The sequence below is a fragment of the Labrus mixtus genome, chromosome 20 (assembly GCF_963584025.1).
Source record: "Labrus mixtus chromosome 20, fLabMix1.1, whole genome shotgun sequence".
In the NCBI taxonomy this organism is placed as follows: Eukaryota; Metazoa; Chordata; class Actinopteri; order Labriformes; family Labridae; genus Labrus; species Labrus mixtus.
In genome coordinates this window covers 23033944-23052661 of record NC_083631.1, presented here as the reverse complement: position 1 = coordinate 23052661, position 18718 = coordinate 23033944, and the positions used below count along the sequence as shown (strand labels likewise).

The window sequence follows — 18718 nt, the reverse complement described above, 5'->3', positions numbered from 1 at the left end:
ACACAAAGCATTTTTAATTTAATTATCTTTAAACGGAGGAAGACTTTACAGGTGAGGATAACATCAGAAATAATGACAGGAGGAAGATTTTGTTTTCCATTGCACTTCAAGGATGGAGGACGAAGTCGAAATGTTGAGATTAAAGATGAAATATCAAGATAAAAGAAAATGCGAGATGTTGAGAATAATGGCAAAGTATAAATTTGAGAATAAAGATAAAATGTTGAGAATAAAGTCGAAATTTGGGAGTCAGGGGGGTTGAAAAAAGTCGAAATATCGAGATTTAAATGGAGAATAAAGTCCAGAAATAAAGTTATAATTGTTGCTGTTTTTTTAACTCCTCTTCCCTGATTTGGTAAAATGATACAAGATCACAAAAGGCAATTTTATTTAATTGCAATTGGAAATATAAAGTGTTTTGAATTATATTGAATTGAATTTTAAAATAGGAGACACCTTTGTCACAACAATCTTCATTTTCTAAAGTGCGTTGATTGAAGAGTTGATAAAAAATTTAATGCTGATAATAAAGTTCAAATATAATTTCAGGAGGTCAAAAAGCTCCAGCCACACTTCTACTATAAAGATCTTTATTATTAATCAGACCGATGGGTTTCGGTGTGTGACCTTCATCAGGGTCGTCAGTGTCTCTGTCTTCTTTGTTTGTCATTTGAATTTCAGTTAAATATCATATCGTCCTGGTATCGGCTCAGTATCGGTCGACCTCCCAGTTCAAGTCTCAGAATAAATCACAAAGAAAAACACGGTTTCTGAACATCTCATTGTGTATTTTTTTATTTACCATTTTGCTTTATCAACTCTTTGTAAACATACACATTAAATAAAACAACAACAATATAACAAAATACACTTTGAGATGAAATGACCCCCTGCTGGTGGTCAGCGGTAGCTACAGGTTATAAATCTTTTTTTTCCACAGAGATTAAAACCAAACAGCGAGGGGTTACGTTTGAATCAAAGATAAAAAGAGAGATGATCGAATGAGTCTTTTTGTAAATGTAACATTTTCTAATGTTAGCGTTATCTCATAACTGATTATTATTTTAGTTTAGAAACGAGAGACGCTCCAGTCAGTTCACCAGTCAATGATTTTGTGAAATAGAAACAACTAGCTGCAGGTTTTTTAATGTCTAAAGCGCGGTACACACTACAAGATAATCAGGGCGTTTCCCCCCCGCCCGCCCGAAGTCATCAAAGGACCCGATTATCTGAAGCTTCCAAAGATGATGTCACCAGATGTTCCCGTGGTGTGCGAGGTGTGTTCAGAGTGACTTTAACCTCCCTTGATCTGCTCGGAAGACGATCAGGGCCGCCATGATTTCAAATTGTACATATCAAACATGTTCAATATTTTACTGCTGTGTGGGGAGAACAAAGAGGACGGACGAGCGTAACCATGGCGACGACAGCAAGCACAAAAAATTGATGTGGACGTCTAGAACTGGACGAGCAACTTGTTGATTTGTGGAAACAACACAAGAGTTTATAAAACGTCTCCTGTAAAATAAACCACAAAGCAAACTGGACCACAATGTTTACCGTAATGGATGAACCAGCTAACAGCTAGCCACATTTAGCTCGACCACCATGTTGTTTTACTCCTAAGTGGCGTCTGAGCGCTCAGGATTACACCTTTTGAGAGTGGAGACTCTGGTTGTTGTGTGGTGTGCTGAGTCGCTCCCCTCACACTATGACAACATAACTGTAACATCTGTCAGGATCTGTCGACGTGTGTGGACTCTGAGGATCTGTTAGTGTGTACCGGGCTTTAGTTCTGCGCCGTTATTCCTCCACAGAGTCTCATCAGGAACCTGGAAGAGGATTTCTCTTCATCTTTGTTTCTCGTCGGCCTCTTATCTCCCGTCCAGAGCTTTGTCTCTGGCTATGACCGACTCGTTGAACTTGATCATCAGCGTGGTGCCTTTGTGCCAGTGGGCCGTGACCTTGGCCGGGAAGCCGCTGTGCGTGAGGATGGCCTCCACGATGCCGCCGGTGAACGCCGCGCAGTTCAAGCTGCTGTTCTCTTTGGGCACGGAGATGTACGCGTTGATCAGCGGCTCCTTCTCGATGATGTAATACGTCTTGTCGTCGTCGTTGGCCTGCTCCAGTTTGTCGGCCTCCTTCCCGAATAACGACTTCCAGACGTTGACCTGCAGGAGAGAAGAAGAGACGCTGCGTTACAACAGTTCCCTGAATGATGAACTAAGATGTTTAAACTGAACGCATCATTAGCAAACTATAGGGCTCTACAGCACCCCCTGCTGGAGGAAGCTGGAACAGTTTAGGCAAACTATATACAAATTATTTTTCTATATTGTCTTTATGTGAAGCCTTTGAGGAGAGGAGTGGACCATCTAAAGCCCGTTTACACCGAGCGGTCCGGTTTGATTCCGTACGGTAAACCCTGACCTCGCTCGTGTTTCCACAGCGAACCGTCCCCTTACATGAGAGGAGGGTTGTAAGTTATAAGCACAACATCAATGTAGCCCGCTAATAAATGAAACGAAGAAGAAAAACTCGACACAGTAAACAAAGGGAAACAAGAGAAGACGTCCAGCAGAGGGCTGAGCCTCAGAGGTCGTCCAAGGGGCGGAGCTACACGCTGAAAATATTTGCAAAAAATAAAAAAAAGCCTTGAAATACTCTCTTGAAGTCCACGGGATACTTATATGTCCTCCGAGAAGTCATGACTCTTTCGACCAATCAATGGACTGCAGTAAGATTTTTTTCTCATAGTCCACTGCACAGCTCCTACATCTTTTGTGTTTTTTATATTTTACATTTTTTTATATTGTAATATCTTCTTATTCTGTATTATTTAAGTTGTTTCTAGTTCTGCTTTATTTCCTTGTTAATTGTTTAGCACCAATACACCAAGTCAAATTCACTGTATGTGTAAATGTACAATAAACCCAGATTCTGATTCTGATTCTGATTCTGACTGCAGTGTGTCTAGCTCCAGCTGTTAGGGTCGGATCGGTACACTTGGCCCCCCAACAGAATGTTTGCAAGAAAGTATGACAGTGCAGATTATTTATTTTGGTACCATGCTCAACTTTTGACGGTGGAAACACCAATAAATGCAAACGTACTGAACTGAACTGAACCAGATGCTTTAATCTCAGAGATACCTCCCCTCATATCTGATTTCTGATTCATTTTTTTGTTTTTTTTAACTCTTGAGAGTCCGTAAAAAAGCAGCACACGCCTTCTGAAGATTTTTATGGATGCATGTTTAAAGAAATGAAACTCTACATTAACAACATGAGCTCTGACAGTGTGGAGAAAACGACTCGTTAGGTCTGAATCTCCTCTTCACATGATGTTTCCACTTTTTCTTATTTACCTTGTTCTTTAATGTTGCACCTCTTTTTGTTCTATTTTTAAAACCATAAACAAACATTAATAAATAGAAGAAGAACCCTCTGACTGACCTTGATGAAGAGCAGCATGTTGAGCACTTTGGTCTCCCTCTTCCCGTTCTTCTCCCTCAGCACCAGGACGTCCAGCATGCTGGCTCCCACGCTCTGACCCATGTCGGCCAGACGAGTCTGCAGCTCGGACACGGAGTACACGCGGCTCTGACAGTACTGCACCATCTCCGAGAACAGGAGGGCGAACGCGCTCACGCTGACCTCCGTCTTCGGTCTGGATAACGGTCGCTCCAGGATGTTGGATTTCCCTCGAGTGAAGCGCGTGTCCATTTTGTGCTGGAGAGAGAGACGCAGGTTAGTATCTGCTGACACACAGACTGTGATCACCTGTAACAGCTGTCACTTCACTGATTCAGACCTGATGATGACGCAAAGAGATGAACCTCCATGAAACTTTAAGTTAAAGAGGTGCCAGGTAGAACCCCCCCTCCCCCCCTACATTTACCATCTGTCCTCATCAGTCTCTATCCACTGAAGGCAGAAGATGCCCCCTACTGTTTAATCTGAGAAAACACCTTTAAAATAAACTCACTTTAAAGAGACGGAGACATGGAAACACTGGTGCAGTCGTATCCTCTGAGAGCAATTCATTTACGTAGCGTGTTTATATCCTGTGCTTTGTATTTTTTGTTGTCTGTATTGTCTTATTCTGTATATATATATTCATTTCTCGTTTACTGCACATAGTTCTGTTTACATCTGTTAGTCTGATCACTGTCCTCTTATATCTACTCTTTTATATTTTGTATTTTTAAGTTTAAGCTTTAAGTTGTATTTAAATTGACACTTTATATTTGGGTTAAAATGTTTCGTCTACCTGCTCTGTTGTTAATTTACTGCTCTGTGTGCCTTTGAATTGCCCCCCTGGGACAAATAAAGTTTTTTGAATTTGAATTTGAATTTATCTGGACCCTGAGTGTGTCATAAAGCTTTAATTGATTGACTGGAACCTGAATATTTATACAGTAGTAACTGCCAACACATTCATCACTGCTTCGTTGAGAGATCAAGCCGTCAGGTTTTACACATATCAAAATCTAACTGCACAAATATATTAAAGAACAACACACACATCCTAAGTTTCATCTGTTTGTAAGAGCAAATAAACAGGAAACAAACAAGAAGTGGGTGTCAGAGGGAGTCCTCCGGGATTTTATTTTCCTTCTATTCTATTTTTATTTTTATTAATATTATAGTTTTTTTGTTTTTTTTTATCCTTTAACCACTTGTTTCTATTTCTTTTCCTGCTCTTACCTTCTTATTGTTGTTCTCTTTTGATTTGCTTTTATCTCTTTTAGTTTCTTACATCTTTTTAAATCTTTGGTTCCTCTTGGTCTCAGCTCGTGTTGTTGGGTTCTTATGTTGGTTCTTGTGATGGTTCTTGTGTTGTTGGGTTCTTGTGATGGTTCTTGTGTTGTTGGGTTCTTGTGATGGTTCTTGTGTTGTTGGGTTCTTGTGATGGTTCTTGTGTTGTTGGGTTCTTATGATGGTTCTTGTGATGGTTCTTATGATGGTTCTTGTGTTGTTGGGTTCTTGTGATGGTTCTTGTGTTGTTGGGTTCTTATGATGGTTCTTGTGTTGTTGGGTTCTTATGATGGTTCTTGTGTTGTTGGGTTCTTGTGATGGTTCTTGTGTTGTTGGGTTCTTGTGATGGTTCTTATGATGGTTCTTGTGATGGTTCTTATGATGGTTCTTGTGATGGTTCTTGTGATGGTTCTTGTGTTGGTTCTTGTGTTGTCTGGGTTCTTATGATGGTTCTTATGATGGTTCTTGTGATGGTTCTTATGATGGTTCTTATGATGGTTCTTATGATGGTTCTTATGATGGTTCTTGTGATGGTTCTTATGATGGTTCTTGTGATGGTTCTTGTGATGGTTCTTGTGTTGGTTCTTGTGTTGTCTGGGTTCTTATGATGGTTCTTATGATGGTTCTTGTGATGGTTCTTATGATGGTTCTTGTGATGGTTCTTATGATGGTTCTTGTGTTGTCTGGGTTCTTATGATGGTTCTTATGATGGTTCTTGTGATGGTTCTTGTGATGGTTCTTATGATGGTTCTTGTGATGGTTCTTGTGATGGTTCTTGTGATGGTTCTTATGATGGTTCTTGTGATGGTTCTTATGATGGTTCTTGTGATGGTTCTTATGATGGTTCTTGTGTTGTCTGGGTTCTTATGATGGTTCTTATGATGGTTCTTGTGATGGTTCTTGTGATGGTTCTTATGATGGTTCTTGTGATGGTTCTTATGATGGTTCTTGTGATGGTTCTTGTGATGGTTCTTATGATGGTTCTTGTGATGGTTCTTATGATGGTTCTTGTGTTGTCTGGGTTCTTATGATGGTTCTTATGATGGTTCTTGTGATGGTTCTTGTGATGGTTCTTATGATGGTTCTTGTGATGGTTCTTGTGATGGTTCTTATGATGGTTCTTCTGATGGTTCTTATGATGGTTCTTGTGATGGTTCTTATGATGGTTCTTGTGATGGTTCTTATGATGGTTCTTGTGTTGTCTGGGTTCTTATGATGGTTCTTATGATGGTTCTTGTGATGGTTCTTGTGATGGTTCTTATGATGTTCTTATGATGGTTCTTATGATGGTTCTTGTGATGGTTCTTATGATGGTTCTTGTGATGGTTCTTATGATGGTTCTTGTGATGGTTCTTGTGATGGTTCTTATGATGGTTCTTGTGATGGTTCTTGTGATGGTTCTTGTGATGGTTCTTATGATGGTTCTTGTGATGGTTCTTATGATGGTTCTTATGATGGTTCTTGTGTTGGTTCTTGTGTTGTCTGGGTTCTTATGATGGTTCTTATGATGGTTCTTGTGATGGTTATTGTGTTGTCTGGGTTCTTATGATGGTTCTTATGATGGTTCTTGTGATGGTTCTTATGATGGTTCTTGTGATGGTTCTTGTGTTGTCTGGGTTCTTATGATGGTTCTTATGATGGTTCTTATGATGGTTCTTATGATGGTTCTTGTGATGGTTCTTCTGATGGTTCTTGTGATGGTTCTTATGATGGTTCTTGTGATGGTTCTTATGATGGTTCTTGTGATGGTTCTTGTGATGGTTCTTGTGATGGTTCTTGTGATGGTTCTTGTGATGGTTCTTGTGATGGTTCTTATGATGGTTCTTGTGTTGTCTGGGTTCTTATGATGGTTCTTATGATGGTTCTTGTGATGGTTCTTGTGATGGTTCTTATGATGGTTCTTGTGATGGTTCTTATGATGGTTCTTGTGATGGTTCTTGTGATGGTTCTTATGATGGTTCTTGTGATGGTTCTTATGATGGTTCTTGTGTTGTCTGGGTTCTTATGATGGTTCTTATGATGGTTCTTGTGATGGTTCTTGTGATGGTTCTTATGATGGTTCTTGTGATGGTTCTTGTGATGGTTCTTATGATGGTTCTTCTGATGGTTCTTATGATGGTTCTTGTGATGGTTCTTATGATGGTTCTTGTGATGGTTCTTATGATGGTTCTTGTGTTGTCTGGGTTCTTATGATGGTTCTTATGATGGTTCTTGTGATGGTTCTTGTGATGGTTCTTATGATGTTCTTATGATGGTTCTTATGATGGTTCTTGTGATGGTTCTTATGATGGTTCTTGTGATGGTTCTTATGATGGTTCTTGTGATGGTTCTTGTGATGGTTCTTATGATGGTTCTTGTGATGGTTCTTGTGATGGTTCTTGTGATGGTTCTTATGATGGTTCTTGTGATGGTTCTTATGATGGTTCTTATGATGGTTCTTGTGTTGGTTCTTGTGTTGTCTGGGTTCTTATGATGGTTCTTATGATGGTTCTTGTGATGGTTATTGTGTTGTCTGGGTTCTTATGATGGTTCTTATGATGGTTCTTGTGATGGTTCTTATGATGGTTCTTGTGATGGTTCTTGTGTTGTCTGGGTTCTTATGATGGTTCTTATGATGGTTCTTATGATGGTTCTTATGATGGTTCTTGTGATGGTTCTTCTGATGGTTCTTGTGATGGTTCTTATGATGGTTCTTATGATGGTTCTTGTGATGGTTCTTCTGATGGTTCTTGTGATGGTTCTTATGATGGTTCTTATGATGGTTCTTGTGATGGTTCTTATGATGGTTCTTGTGATGGTTCTTGTGATGGTTCTTATGATGGTTCTTATGATGGTTCTTGTGATGGTTCTTATGATGGTTCTTATGATGGTTCTTGTGATGGTTCTTATGATGGTTCTTGTGATGGTTCTTATGATGGTTCTTGTGATGGTCGGGTTATATATGTCTGTTGGGTATCGTGCACTTTGGGTTCTTTTCTGTTGAATTGTATTTAATTATTTTTAGTATTTTGCATTTGTTTGTTCTTGTTGTTGTTTATGTTCTTCTGTGTTTGGTTTAGTTTGTTTTTGTTGTGTTTTTAAAAGGTGCTGTAGAAATAAAGTTGTTGGAGCTATTTCATTGTTGTTAGAATTAGTTTTTGTATTTAGTTTACTAATATTTGGGTGTTGTTGTTTATTTAATTATTCTTCATGTTTTCTTTATTTAGAATAGATTTTGGGTAATATTTTCTTTTTTCTAGTTATTTGTTTAGTAAATTTAGTTTTGTAACACTGTGGGCACCAGGCAGGTAGAGGACCAGCATGCACTTGGGTGGGACTATGAGAGGCAGCAGGAGACAATGTTCTTTGTTCTTTTGTTTGATTTCTTTAAATAAACCAGCAAACAAACGGCAGATCTCTTGCATGGACATTGGATTTCTTTTACCTGTGTACATCACATCCCCCATGATGCATCAGTGGTCATTTGATTATTTTTGATATTAGTTTATTTAGATTTGTTGTTGTTGTTGTTGGACAAATAGCCACTACACAAGTTATTATTATTATAATTATAAAGAAGAGTTATTCGCCAATTTCCTGCTTTCTGCATCATTTTTTGATGTTTATTCAACATTTTTGTCCATTTTGTGTATTTAATGAATCATGATTATGATTGTCTGTCATCATCAAGCAGCTCCAACGTGTGGAAATGATTTTAGGTTTTCTTTTATTCTCTGGAAACTGAAGATCAGAGTCAATTTCCAGTGTCATTTTTTTGGGGCAATTCATCTTATATTATCTGAAAACATTACAAACTAACTTAGATCACTGTAATAACAACAGATACAACACAATTATTATATTTAGAGTCATTGATATGAGAGGTTTTCACCTTTAATAACCTGAACTGACATAAACAATAAACAAACTTACACATTAACTCATTGTTGTTATCCAAACTATTTACGTTATTTATCGTGTAGTAAATAAATAAAACACATTTAAAAAGCTTCAGATCTTCACACACAGTCAGAGGAACCACAGGTAGCACCACACCTAATCAGCTGATCGTTATTAGCTGTTAGCTTCTTAGCCACAATGCTAGGTAGCGCTAACATTGAACCTCTTACGAAAGCGGAAACACGCACATTTTAAAACGCACTAACAATGTAGATAAAAGGAAATGTATGTGCTGCATGTTATCTGAGAAGTATTTAAAGATTAACGAACCTGGGTAGGAGATAAGCTTCTGTCAAGTCTGTCTTCGTTTTCTTCTTCTTCTGTTTTAATTCACGCAGAATAAAGAAAACACAGCGCCACCTACCGCACCGGAGGACAGCTGAGAAAATCTGCAATATGTGTGTGAAAGAGACAGTTTCTCTTTATAAAATAAATCACATTCAGCCAATTAACATCCCTGATTTAACTGAACACACTCACTTGATTCCTAACAGTTTTTCACGGTTGTTAATTTTATAGTCATTTTTATTTTTTATACACTTTTATCTGTTTGATTTTTCTCAACTCTTGACTTTGTTGTTGTTTTTATTGATGTTGTGGGTCAGTTTTTTAAATTTCTTATTATAATTATTACAAAAATGGTCAGATATCTGCATTTTCCAAATCTTAAAACTGTTCCTGCACTTTTTTTTAAGTGTGTTATTGGGCAATTTTATGTTTTCATTAGAATAAAATGTAACCCCCTGCAGAAACTATAACAAAACAAAACACTGAAAGTTGGTTTGTTTTTGTTATTTGCAGTTGCACTCGCCCCTTAATGGCCCAAATATCTGCCAAAAATCAATCGTATCCAAATGCACCTCATTACTCATGCATGTTACTCTCAATATCAGTGACAGTTTTTTATTGCATGTGTTCCCTTTAGTATCATGAACTACCTTCCTCTACTGACGTCTGTGATTTGCATGTTGGACCTTCTGCAATGTACTTTCCAGCTCACAGTCCACTTCCTGTTCTTGTTTTTATAAGACTGCTATATATGCATTAAACTGTGAAGTTTGGTCTTTGTGCACTTCTTCATCACGGCATTTTCAACAGAGTCACACAGAAATAGGACATACATTAGAGGACTTCCGTCCGTGCAACACTGCACATAAGTGATTCATGGTGGTGGAACTTCCCCAGCTTTGCAGCCTGGTTGTGTGTTTTCTGAACTTGAACACCAACATGCTTATTGCCACACAGAGGACAGCCAGTGATGTGAACAGCACATCCTCTGAGTGGCAGATTTTATCCCAGGATGTTTGTGTAAGCAGCCACATTAAAGACACACACACGACATTACTGAGATTTAATGCAGAACTTGAGAATTTTTCAAAACTATCCGACACAGTGTTTGTCCAATGGAAGACCTTGAGCCGTGAGGTCAAGCGACTCCACTCCGCTCACGTCACAGGTGTCGGTTTCCCACCATCAGACTCACCACGGGCGTATCTACGATTAGTCTGCATGTGATTATACAACCAGAAACTCTATAAATGAGAGGCAGGGAACGAGGTGAAGGACAGTTTGAGTCCCCGAGCTGAAGGTTCAGGATGGAGAGAAGCTGCTGGAGACAGATCCTGGTTCTGCTGCTCTTTGTCAGCACGTATGCAGAAGGTAAAGATCGTTTTTATTACTTTATCTGCTCCTTTAGATTAATGCTTCATTACTGCATGTTTAGGGTTAAGTTAATAAAGTGAGACAGTCTGTCTGTGGGGAAGATCTCTTTTTGTTATATGTTGATTTTTTTTTGGCATTTCTTTGGATTTTGTTTGTTCCATGTCCTTATCACCTACTTCATGTTAGTCACTCGCAGTATGACATCAGCTTTATACAGTATTATGTCCTCAGTAAAATGACCCCTAAGTTGTTTTCCGGTCAGATGTTCATTTAACTCAAAGAGCCTTCCAGTTAATTTTAACACTTTAAACACTTCAATAGAGAGCTACCTCGACACTATTTACCTCCTTTAATCACGTCGTAGCAGCCATGATGTGTTTATTTTCCTCTGTTGATTATTTGTTATGTTTCGCTCCTTATATGGCTTTGATATCATTTCTGGTAATTTGCACATGGGCGTGGTTTTACCAAGCAGCAACCTCCAGTGTTGTAAAATTTAGTGCAAAATCCTGCAGTTCCTTGAGTGTCCACTAGAGGCTGGCTGCAGAAGCACAGGAAGTCACATACACACCCATTCTAAAAAGCCTGTTTTTACAGCAGAGATTAACATGTTTACAGCCTGGTTTAAAAAACCAAATAGGTGTGATTAGCTCATGTCTCGATGGACACACACTGTACGGGGGGTGAATGTTTTGATGACTCATCAGTTTTGATTTGATGAAGGATAAGAGTTATTCACAATAAGGCGTGTAGCTGACCTGATTGACAGGTGGGCGCGGTGTAACGGTTTGTCAGGAGGTTTAAAACCCGCCTCAGCTCCAGCTCTCAGCCTGTCGTTAGGTTGACTGAAAGTTAGACTGAGACAGCATTTCCAGCATGGAGACCGCCATCGATGGGACTCCAGCGCCCCCTGCAGGAACAGACGGGGGACGTCAACCGCTTTGGCCATTAATGGGGGTTTTACCTTATTTTACCTGTTGTAATTTCCTCTAAAGGATTTTCTGTTTTCTCTCCTCTGCAGCTTCATTTTCCCGTCACATGGAGGACTTCATCACGGCGGTGAAGCAGGTGGAGGACGGGATCCCCGGATCAGAGCCGGTGTCTGTGCTGAAGAGTCTGCGGCGCGCGGCCGGCCTTAACGACGCTTTCATTCAGCGCTTCCTGGGTGATGCAGACTCTGGTGTTCCTGAGGTGAACCCTGACCTCTCTGCGTCCATCAGCCGGGCCGTGCGGCACAGAGTGACCGAGGACGCTGCAGAGGAGGGCGTGGTCCTGACCCCTGATGGCACCACCGTCGCCCTCACACCGCTCCTCCTGGGGCTGGAAGCCGGCTTCATGTCTACATCTAACGGGTCGGTTCGGGGGCTGGTTCAGCTCACTCTGGCTAAAGATCTGAACCTGTCGTTCAGAATCAGAGCTCCTCAGAAGCAGCTCCTGGGACCCGACGGCTGCTGGGACAACATCACCTCCCCTGAAGTCTTCACCCTGCAGGACCGCCCCGCTCTGCTCACCACCGCTCAGATCAACGGAGGCATGGACGGTGTGGTTTTAGGGATGGCGCTCTCCGACAGATCTAGACGTCCCGTGAAGCTGAGCGACCTGCTGACCGAGTACTACTGCCACCTGCTGGAGAGAGGAGGCGGCATGGACGTGGCCCCGCGTCTCGTCGGCCGGCGGCGCAGGGAAAACTTCAGAGAGCTGGTGGAGGTCTATCCGCTGAGCCGGCAGGTGGTGAGGGCGGTGGAGCAGCAGAGGAGAGTGTTGGGGCGATCGAAGATGGAGGTGAGGGAGAAGAAGCAGCTGCAGGCGGCGGTGAGAGAGGGAATGAGAGAGTTTGTCCAGAAGTACATCGGTGAGAAAAGAGTTCAAACCAACAACAAAAGAAGTAAATCGTCTTTTTAAAAACATGAACGTTAATCTCTTTAATTAATCTGTTTTCAGTTTGCCCTCCCATCATCCCTCGCTGCATGTGGGGGGCGAGGCCTTACAGAGGGACCCCCACCAACCTGTCTCTCCCGCTCTCCTTCATGTTCATCCACCACACCTCCACTCCCGGACGGCCCTGTCTCACCTTCCAGAAGTGCTCCGAGGACATGCGCTCCATGCAGCGGTTCCACCAGGACGACCGAGGCTGGGACGACATCGGCTACAGGTAACGACAGAAGAACAGCTTCAGGACCTCTCACACATCGATCTAGAGATCCATCAAACCCCGATATTCATTCAGTTAAAAGTTGTTGAAATTTCATGAATTAGTTGATTACAGTTTTCTGCAAATGACGTTTAAAGCTAATCAGAAAAACATCCAAAACAGATTTGAAAAAAGGGAAAGCCGTTATAATTTAAAAGCAACAAAGATCTTTAATAAACCGAGATTCAGAACCAAATCGAGGGAACGTTGTTTTACTGTAAAGGGAACAATCTCAACAGAGAAACTAAAGAATCAAAATCAAACATGATATTTAAAAGAAAAATTAAAGCCAGTTTGTTGAATATGAGGAAATATGTCAATGAGATGCTGTAACAAAAACTTATTTTGATATGCTTTGTACGGTGTAAAAAGAAGGCTTCATATGTGATGTTTTGATCCAGCAGATGTCGCCCTTGAGCACCAGCATGAAACCAAAACAACTCGCGCTGCATTGTTGTGTTAGCATGCTAATGCTAGCGATCTTTATTATGCTCGTATCTTCACACTGCATGTAAATTTACCTGAAATGAGCGTGATCTAGAAACACAGTTAAGCAGTGAGTACAGTATGTTATTCTTCTTTTCTCTAGTCCCTCAATTAAACAACTTTTATACACGAGGGGAGGAGTCAGCCGGCCGTCCGGGCGATGTAAACAAAGTGAAGATAGGACTCTGAAAACTCTGAAAACATCACAGACAGTGGGACTCGTTTAATTAAGTGTTCTGTTTTAATGAATGTTTTGTGAAAGAGGGGCAGATTAGTCTTCTTTCTGCTCCTTTTCATTCAAAATTTGAGATTTTACATTTGTTTGTTTTTCTTAACTTTATTGTTTGTTTGAATGAAATAAAATTTACAAATAAATAAATAAATAAAATAAATCAATCAATCATTTTTAACTCATATAATCCCAATAGGAGCCAGTGCAGAAAAGCTAGTACAGGAGGAATATGACCCTTGACTTTCAACATGCTGCAGCTTTTCTGACTCACAGTGTCAAATCTCTCTCTCTGCGCTCCTGAAGCTTCGTCGCAGGCTCTGACGGGTTCCTCTACGAGGGCCGGGGCTGGACCTGGCAGGGGGCCCACACCCTCGGGCACAACACCGTCGGCTATGGCGTGTCCTTCATCGGAGACTACACCTCCAGCCTGCCGTCGCAGCACTCCATGGGGCTGGTGCGAGATCAGCTGGCCTCCTGTGCTGTCGGCGGGGGGCGGCTCAAAGCCAACTTCACCCTGCAGGGACACAGACAGGTGGTGGACACTTCCTGTCCCGGAGACGCTCTTTATGAAGAGATCAGAGGCTGGGAACACTTCGGGGTGCGTACACAGGAGAGACACACAACATGATCACATAAAACACTTATCACACTTAATAATTTAATTTAATTTCTTTTCAGGAGGTGAAGAAATAACGATGATCTGCCGGGCAAGAAGAGGAACTATGGATAAACCAAAACTTATAAATAAACGTTTGTCTCTATCTTTTGCTCTGATGGTTTTCTTGGATCTTGTGTGTGAGATGAATGAGAGCTTATACTTCTTCTATTACACCACAGATAAAGGAAAACTGTACTTTACACCCCACAAAATGTATTTTACAGCTGCAGGTATAAATTCAAATTATAATAACATTTATCAAGAGTTTATTTTGACATCGAGGGGAGGAGCCAGGGATTTAGGGCCCCTTAAAAAAAACTTTTTAAACTTGAGCTTGTAAGCGCTTTAACACCTACACATTCACACCCTGACGTCAGATGTTGCTATGTGAAGTGTCCATCATTAACTCATCCATTCATACACCACCGACGAAGCAGCAGGAGCAACTTGGAGTTTAGTCAGGAGCTGGGGATCGAACCCCTGCCATCCCAATTGAGAGACAACCGACTCTACCCACTGAGCCACAGCCCCGTTGAGTCTCCTGCCTCATGTGATCTTTGAGTGTTATATGCTGCAGAACAGGAACCTGCTTTAAGTCAGGCACGTTTAAACTTTTAATCGTTTCCTTTATTACACATTTAAATGCTTTACTTGCATCCAGCAAACATGAACTTTTTTAATAAATAATAATAATTATTATCTGGACGCTAATACATCTGTAATTCATCGTTTTTGAGAATTTAATTGGAGGAATATGTTTTACACAGTATAGTTTTCTCTTCCTTTATCAGAGGTGGGGAAAGTGTCCTGAATGATATAAACACAGTTCCACGTCTCGCCGCTAGAGGGCGCCAGTTGAACACATAATGTGATTATTAACGTGCAGCATTTTGCATTCTTTTTTTACTCCTAATTATCGATTAATTAGCACGAATGTCCTGATTTTATCCCGAGTGATAAATGTGTGATATCTTTAATAAACACCTTTTTTTAAATAGGTCACGTGAGGGGGTTAAAGGGTGCTGCAGAATTAAACTACTTACGCAATAAGTGACAGTTTTATATTGTTATTACAATCAATAAATGTGTCACACTATGAGACGATGTCATTGTGATGAAGTCATACTGTTCTGTTTGGTAGTAAGAGAAAAGTGTCATCGTGATTAAAACGCGTCAGAACACAAATACTGTCACGTAAATCCACGCAGCGTCACGGAAACGGGAATAAAATCAAAGCAGTGGTGAAAGTTATGAACTTATCCCCGGTTGCTCTCCGGTGTTTTTACTCGAAACTCTTCTCCTCGCCCTCCCCGCTGACGTTACGCACGCAGAGCCGTGGCGTGCCTGCAAGCCAAATAACATGGAGTCCTCTGTCTGGCATCTTCCAGGGATCCATGCAAAAAACCTGAGCAGCGGTTAGGAGAGCAACTTTGTCCCCGGGAGCTGCGGGAGCCTCCGGAGGGCGTCGTGTCGGGGGCGTAAGAAGCTTCAGCTCCTTCCACAAACTATGACGAAGGGCGCTTAAAACAGCCTGCTGCCACTGCGACCCGCAAAACCAAAACCAGGCCGATCTCTGTGAGTATTTGCACTTCAAAAAAAAAAAGCTGCAGTTTCTGGGCGTTTTGGGTTCAAAATGCACCGTGCGTGGATGCATTGTTGTTGCAGTCACCTGACAGACAGACAGACAGACAGACAGACAGACAGCGGATCGATGTGAGCCTCAGACTCAGACCCCGAGGGGACACCTACCTGGATGTTCCCGGGGAATTTTGCTGCTTTTTTCATCAGAGGGGCAGCAGGAGAGGACATGGGCCTGAATATAAAGGCCACTTATTTATGTAACCATGTGTGCGCTCTGTTTCATTCTTTAAGAGCAGAAATAGGTCAGACAGGCTGAAAACTACAGCTGGAAAAGATACCTAGGACAGCCAGAGCACGGCAGATTCTGCAGATTTGACACTTTTGTAATGCTGATATGCTTTTTTAATCTCCTCTAATATATCTTGCATGCAGGTTTCACAGTTCTGAATCCTTGAGTTAGCTCGGGGAGGGATGATTTTTTAAACTTTAAAAGGCGTTACAAAACTTTGTTTTTGTTTTGTTTTGTTGGTGTTTTGTTGGTTGCAGAAGAAGAGGAGACAGCACAATGTAGGCCCGGCTGGTCATCAGTGGGACTCCATACTGATCTCTGGGGGGGGACCATGGAGCCAGGAGGGCGACCCCACACCCCAGGGACCAGCTATGGGCTCCCAGCCTCGGACTCAGCACAAGACCCTGACACCTTTCTCAGCTGCACTTTACAAGTAAGAAAACAAAAAGGAAGCACGTCATACAGTTACATTTATTTATTTTTGTATAGGCTCAAACTAGCACAAAAGTTATCGTGTGATAGAGCTGGTCTAGACTGAATAATTTGTAATATGGGACGATGGCGTCGGGCGGTGGTTGAGGGACGACACAGTGCATGAATGAGAAACCGACCCGACCATGAAGGCAAATATAAAGTCTTCCTGACGGTAGAGCTTCATATAGAACAGGCTTATAGCAGCTATAGGCCTAAAGTAGTGACAATAGAAAGATACAAAAATAAAAGCAGGGACACTTAGCAACGTGGACCATGCTGCAAATCGACCCCTCGATTCATGTCAACAAGTAAGCAGCGAGACAGTGCGGAGGCAAAATGTAGGAGAATCTGGGGTCACAGTTAGCCTATAGCAGCATAACGAGGGCCCGGTCTAAGCCTAAATCAGTCGTTTTAAACTAAACCAAAGTAGGAGAGTAAAGAGGCTTTTCATTCTTAAAGAAGAAAGGTAGTCGGCCCCTCGGACCCTGAATGAAGATAGCACAGAGGAAAGGGGGGTTTTCTTTGAAGGGCCCACCTCCCATACTACTTTGAGAGACTTTTCAAAGCAAAAGCAAGCCCGCATTTTGTCCTGATAAATACTCACTCCCGTCCACTTCTAATCTGTTTTCTCTCAGTCCTCGCGTTCTCCAGACGTGAGCGATGGCCCGACGTCCGCCAAGCGTTCATGGGCCCCGGCTGGAGACGAGGGCGCCGAGCAGACCGAGAGCTTAGACCCGGGGAGGAGCGCACAGAGGAGATTCAGGTCCTCAGCCTTTCCCTCCTCCCTCAGCTGGGACTCTGACTCTGAGAAGGAAACACTTGATGGTAACACAATGCATTTCAACCCTGTTGCACATTTCTAAAGAGACGCAGCGTAGTGTTGTCTCCTTTCTGTCTGCATGGAGTCAGAAGTCTCTCTCTCTCTCTCTCTCTCTCTCTCTCTCTCTCTCTTCATGTAGTTTCTGAGTATGCACTGTATTTTTCACTGTAACCTTTAAGCTGTGAAGTGATGTGTTGCTGTGGTTGTGTGTTTTGCGTGCTGCTCTGTGTCAGAGGAGGAGCTACAGCACTTTTCTAACCCTCATGGTCTAGCTGCTCACAGCCCTGGATCTCCTTCTTCTGGACTCAGGTGAGGAGGAGGAGGAGGAGGAGGAGGAGGAGGAGGAGGAAGAGGAGGAAGGTGTTTGGGGCGGTCATTTGCAGCGTAGTTCAGGAAGCAGGACACACAGGAAGGAGCCAAACTTTTTTGTTTCGTGAAGTAATGTTGACAAATATTAAAAATATCCAGGGCCGTAACCAGGAATTTAGAGAGAATGAGGTCTAGTGTTGACCCCCCACCCACCTTGGAAAATATCTTTATAGGCTTTATATGCAATTTTTTGATCCAGCAGATGTCGCCCTTGAGCACCAGCATGAAACCAAAACAACTCGCGCTGCATTGTTGTGTTAGCATGCTAATGCTAGCGATCTTTATTCTGCTCGTATCTTCACACGTACATGTAAATTGACCTGAAATGAGCGTGATCTAGAAACACAGTTAAGCAGTGAGTACAGTATGTTATTCTTCTTTTCTCTAGTCCCTCAATTAAACAACTTTTATACACGAGGGGAGGAGTCAGCCGGCCGTCCGGGCGATGTAAACAAAGTGAAGATAGGACTCTGAAAACTCTGAAAACATCACAGACAGTGGGACTCGGGTGTTACACCCATTGTAGACAGTCATGACTCACAGAGTTATTTTCAGAGGAGATACTTGATTTCTGCATTTAAGTGTGAAAAATCACGAAAGAAAGTAACAATTTAATGTTTCATATTCAGAGAAATGTTATCTTTTCACTGATTCCGCTCTCGTGTCTGTATGCAACACATGAAGCATCAAACACCAGCTAATTAGCATAGCATAGCATAAATTCTAGGGCTGTCAGCGTTATCACATTAAATCACGATGTGGTTAATGTGATGCCAGTTTGTCCCTCTTGGGGCACCGTAGTTAAACCATCGAGTATCTAAAGACTGAAATCTTCGATGGAAATAAACGACACTGCTGCGTCTTTGAACGCATCATTTCACTTTAAAAATCACACAAAATCTCTCAAACTTTTTCGATCTGTAGCGAGCGCCTTTTTTCCACGGTTCAGTTAATGTCGTAACTTTTGATCTACTGTAACTTCCTTATTTTCAAAATAAAAGCACGGTTTTTATCCAAACATGAAGTTTTTAATGTTTCCAGAAAGTCAGTGTTTAATGTCTTCCTCTCTCATGGTGTCCAGACTCGATAGTGAAGAGGACCAAGAATCTGATAAATGGCCGCTCATGCACAGCGAGGCCGACTCCCCCGCTCCCGTGGAGGGGCACAATAACACCAACAACAACAACAACAACGACGACGAGAGCACAAAGACAGACGAGCCAAATACATCTCAGCGCTGCCAAACAGAATGTAAGA

The 18718-nt window shown here is 41.8% G+C and overlaps 3 protein-coding genes across 4 annotated transcripts in view; 2 read left to right on the top strand and 1 right to left on the bottom strand.

Annotated features, from left to right (window-relative positions):
- Positions 1 to 779: 779 nt before the first annotated feature.
- Positions 780 to 3760, bottom strand: LOC132954159 (trafficking protein particle complex subunit 5-like). Its single transcript, XM_061026641.1, has 2 exons — positions 3456 to 3760; positions 780 to 2171 (listed from the first exon to the last, which is right to left on the bottom strand). The coding sequence occupies exons 1-2, from the start codon at positions 3723 to 3725 to the stop codon at positions 1875 to 1877; spliced, it is 567 nt and encodes a 188-aa protein (XP_060882624.1). The 5' UTR covers positions 3726 to 3760; the 3' UTR covers positions 780 to 1874.
- A 6468-nt stretch (positions 3761 to 10228) lies between these two features.
- On the top strand, positions 10229 to 14031 carry pglyrp6 (peptidoglycan recognition protein 6). Its single transcript, XM_061065240.1, has 5 exons — positions 10229 to 10358; positions 11383 to 12213; positions 12303 to 12513; positions 13574 to 13868; positions 13949 to 14031. Exons 1-5 carry the CDS (start codon positions 10295 to 10297, stop codon positions 13961 to 13963), a joined length of 1416 nt encoding a protein of 471 aa, XP_060921223.1. The 5' UTR covers positions 10229 to 10294; the 3' UTR covers positions 13964 to 14031.
- A 602-nt stretch (positions 14032 to 14633) lies between these two features.
- The window catches only part of LOC132995272 (protein Wiz-like), a 31739-nt gene continuing 27654 nt past the window's right edge, over positions 14634 to 18718 (top strand). The window contains exons 1-5 of one of the 2 annotated variants that reach the window (XM_061065233.1): positions 14634 to 15503; positions 16056 to 16231; positions 16908 to 17097; positions 17365 to 17401; positions 18543 to 18712. In XM_061065233.1, the coding sequence (XP_060921216.1) occupies positions 16130 to 16231; positions 16908 to 17097; positions 17365 to 17401; positions 18543 to 18712 (499 nt within the window). In that variant the 5' untranslated portion in view covers positions 14634 to 15503; positions 16056 to 16129. Of the gene's footprint in view, positions 15504 to 16055; positions 16232 to 16907; positions 17098 to 17325; positions 17402 to 18542; positions 18713 to 18718 lie in introns of both variants that reach the window. The other variant, XM_061065232.1, reaches the window with a different exon arrangement.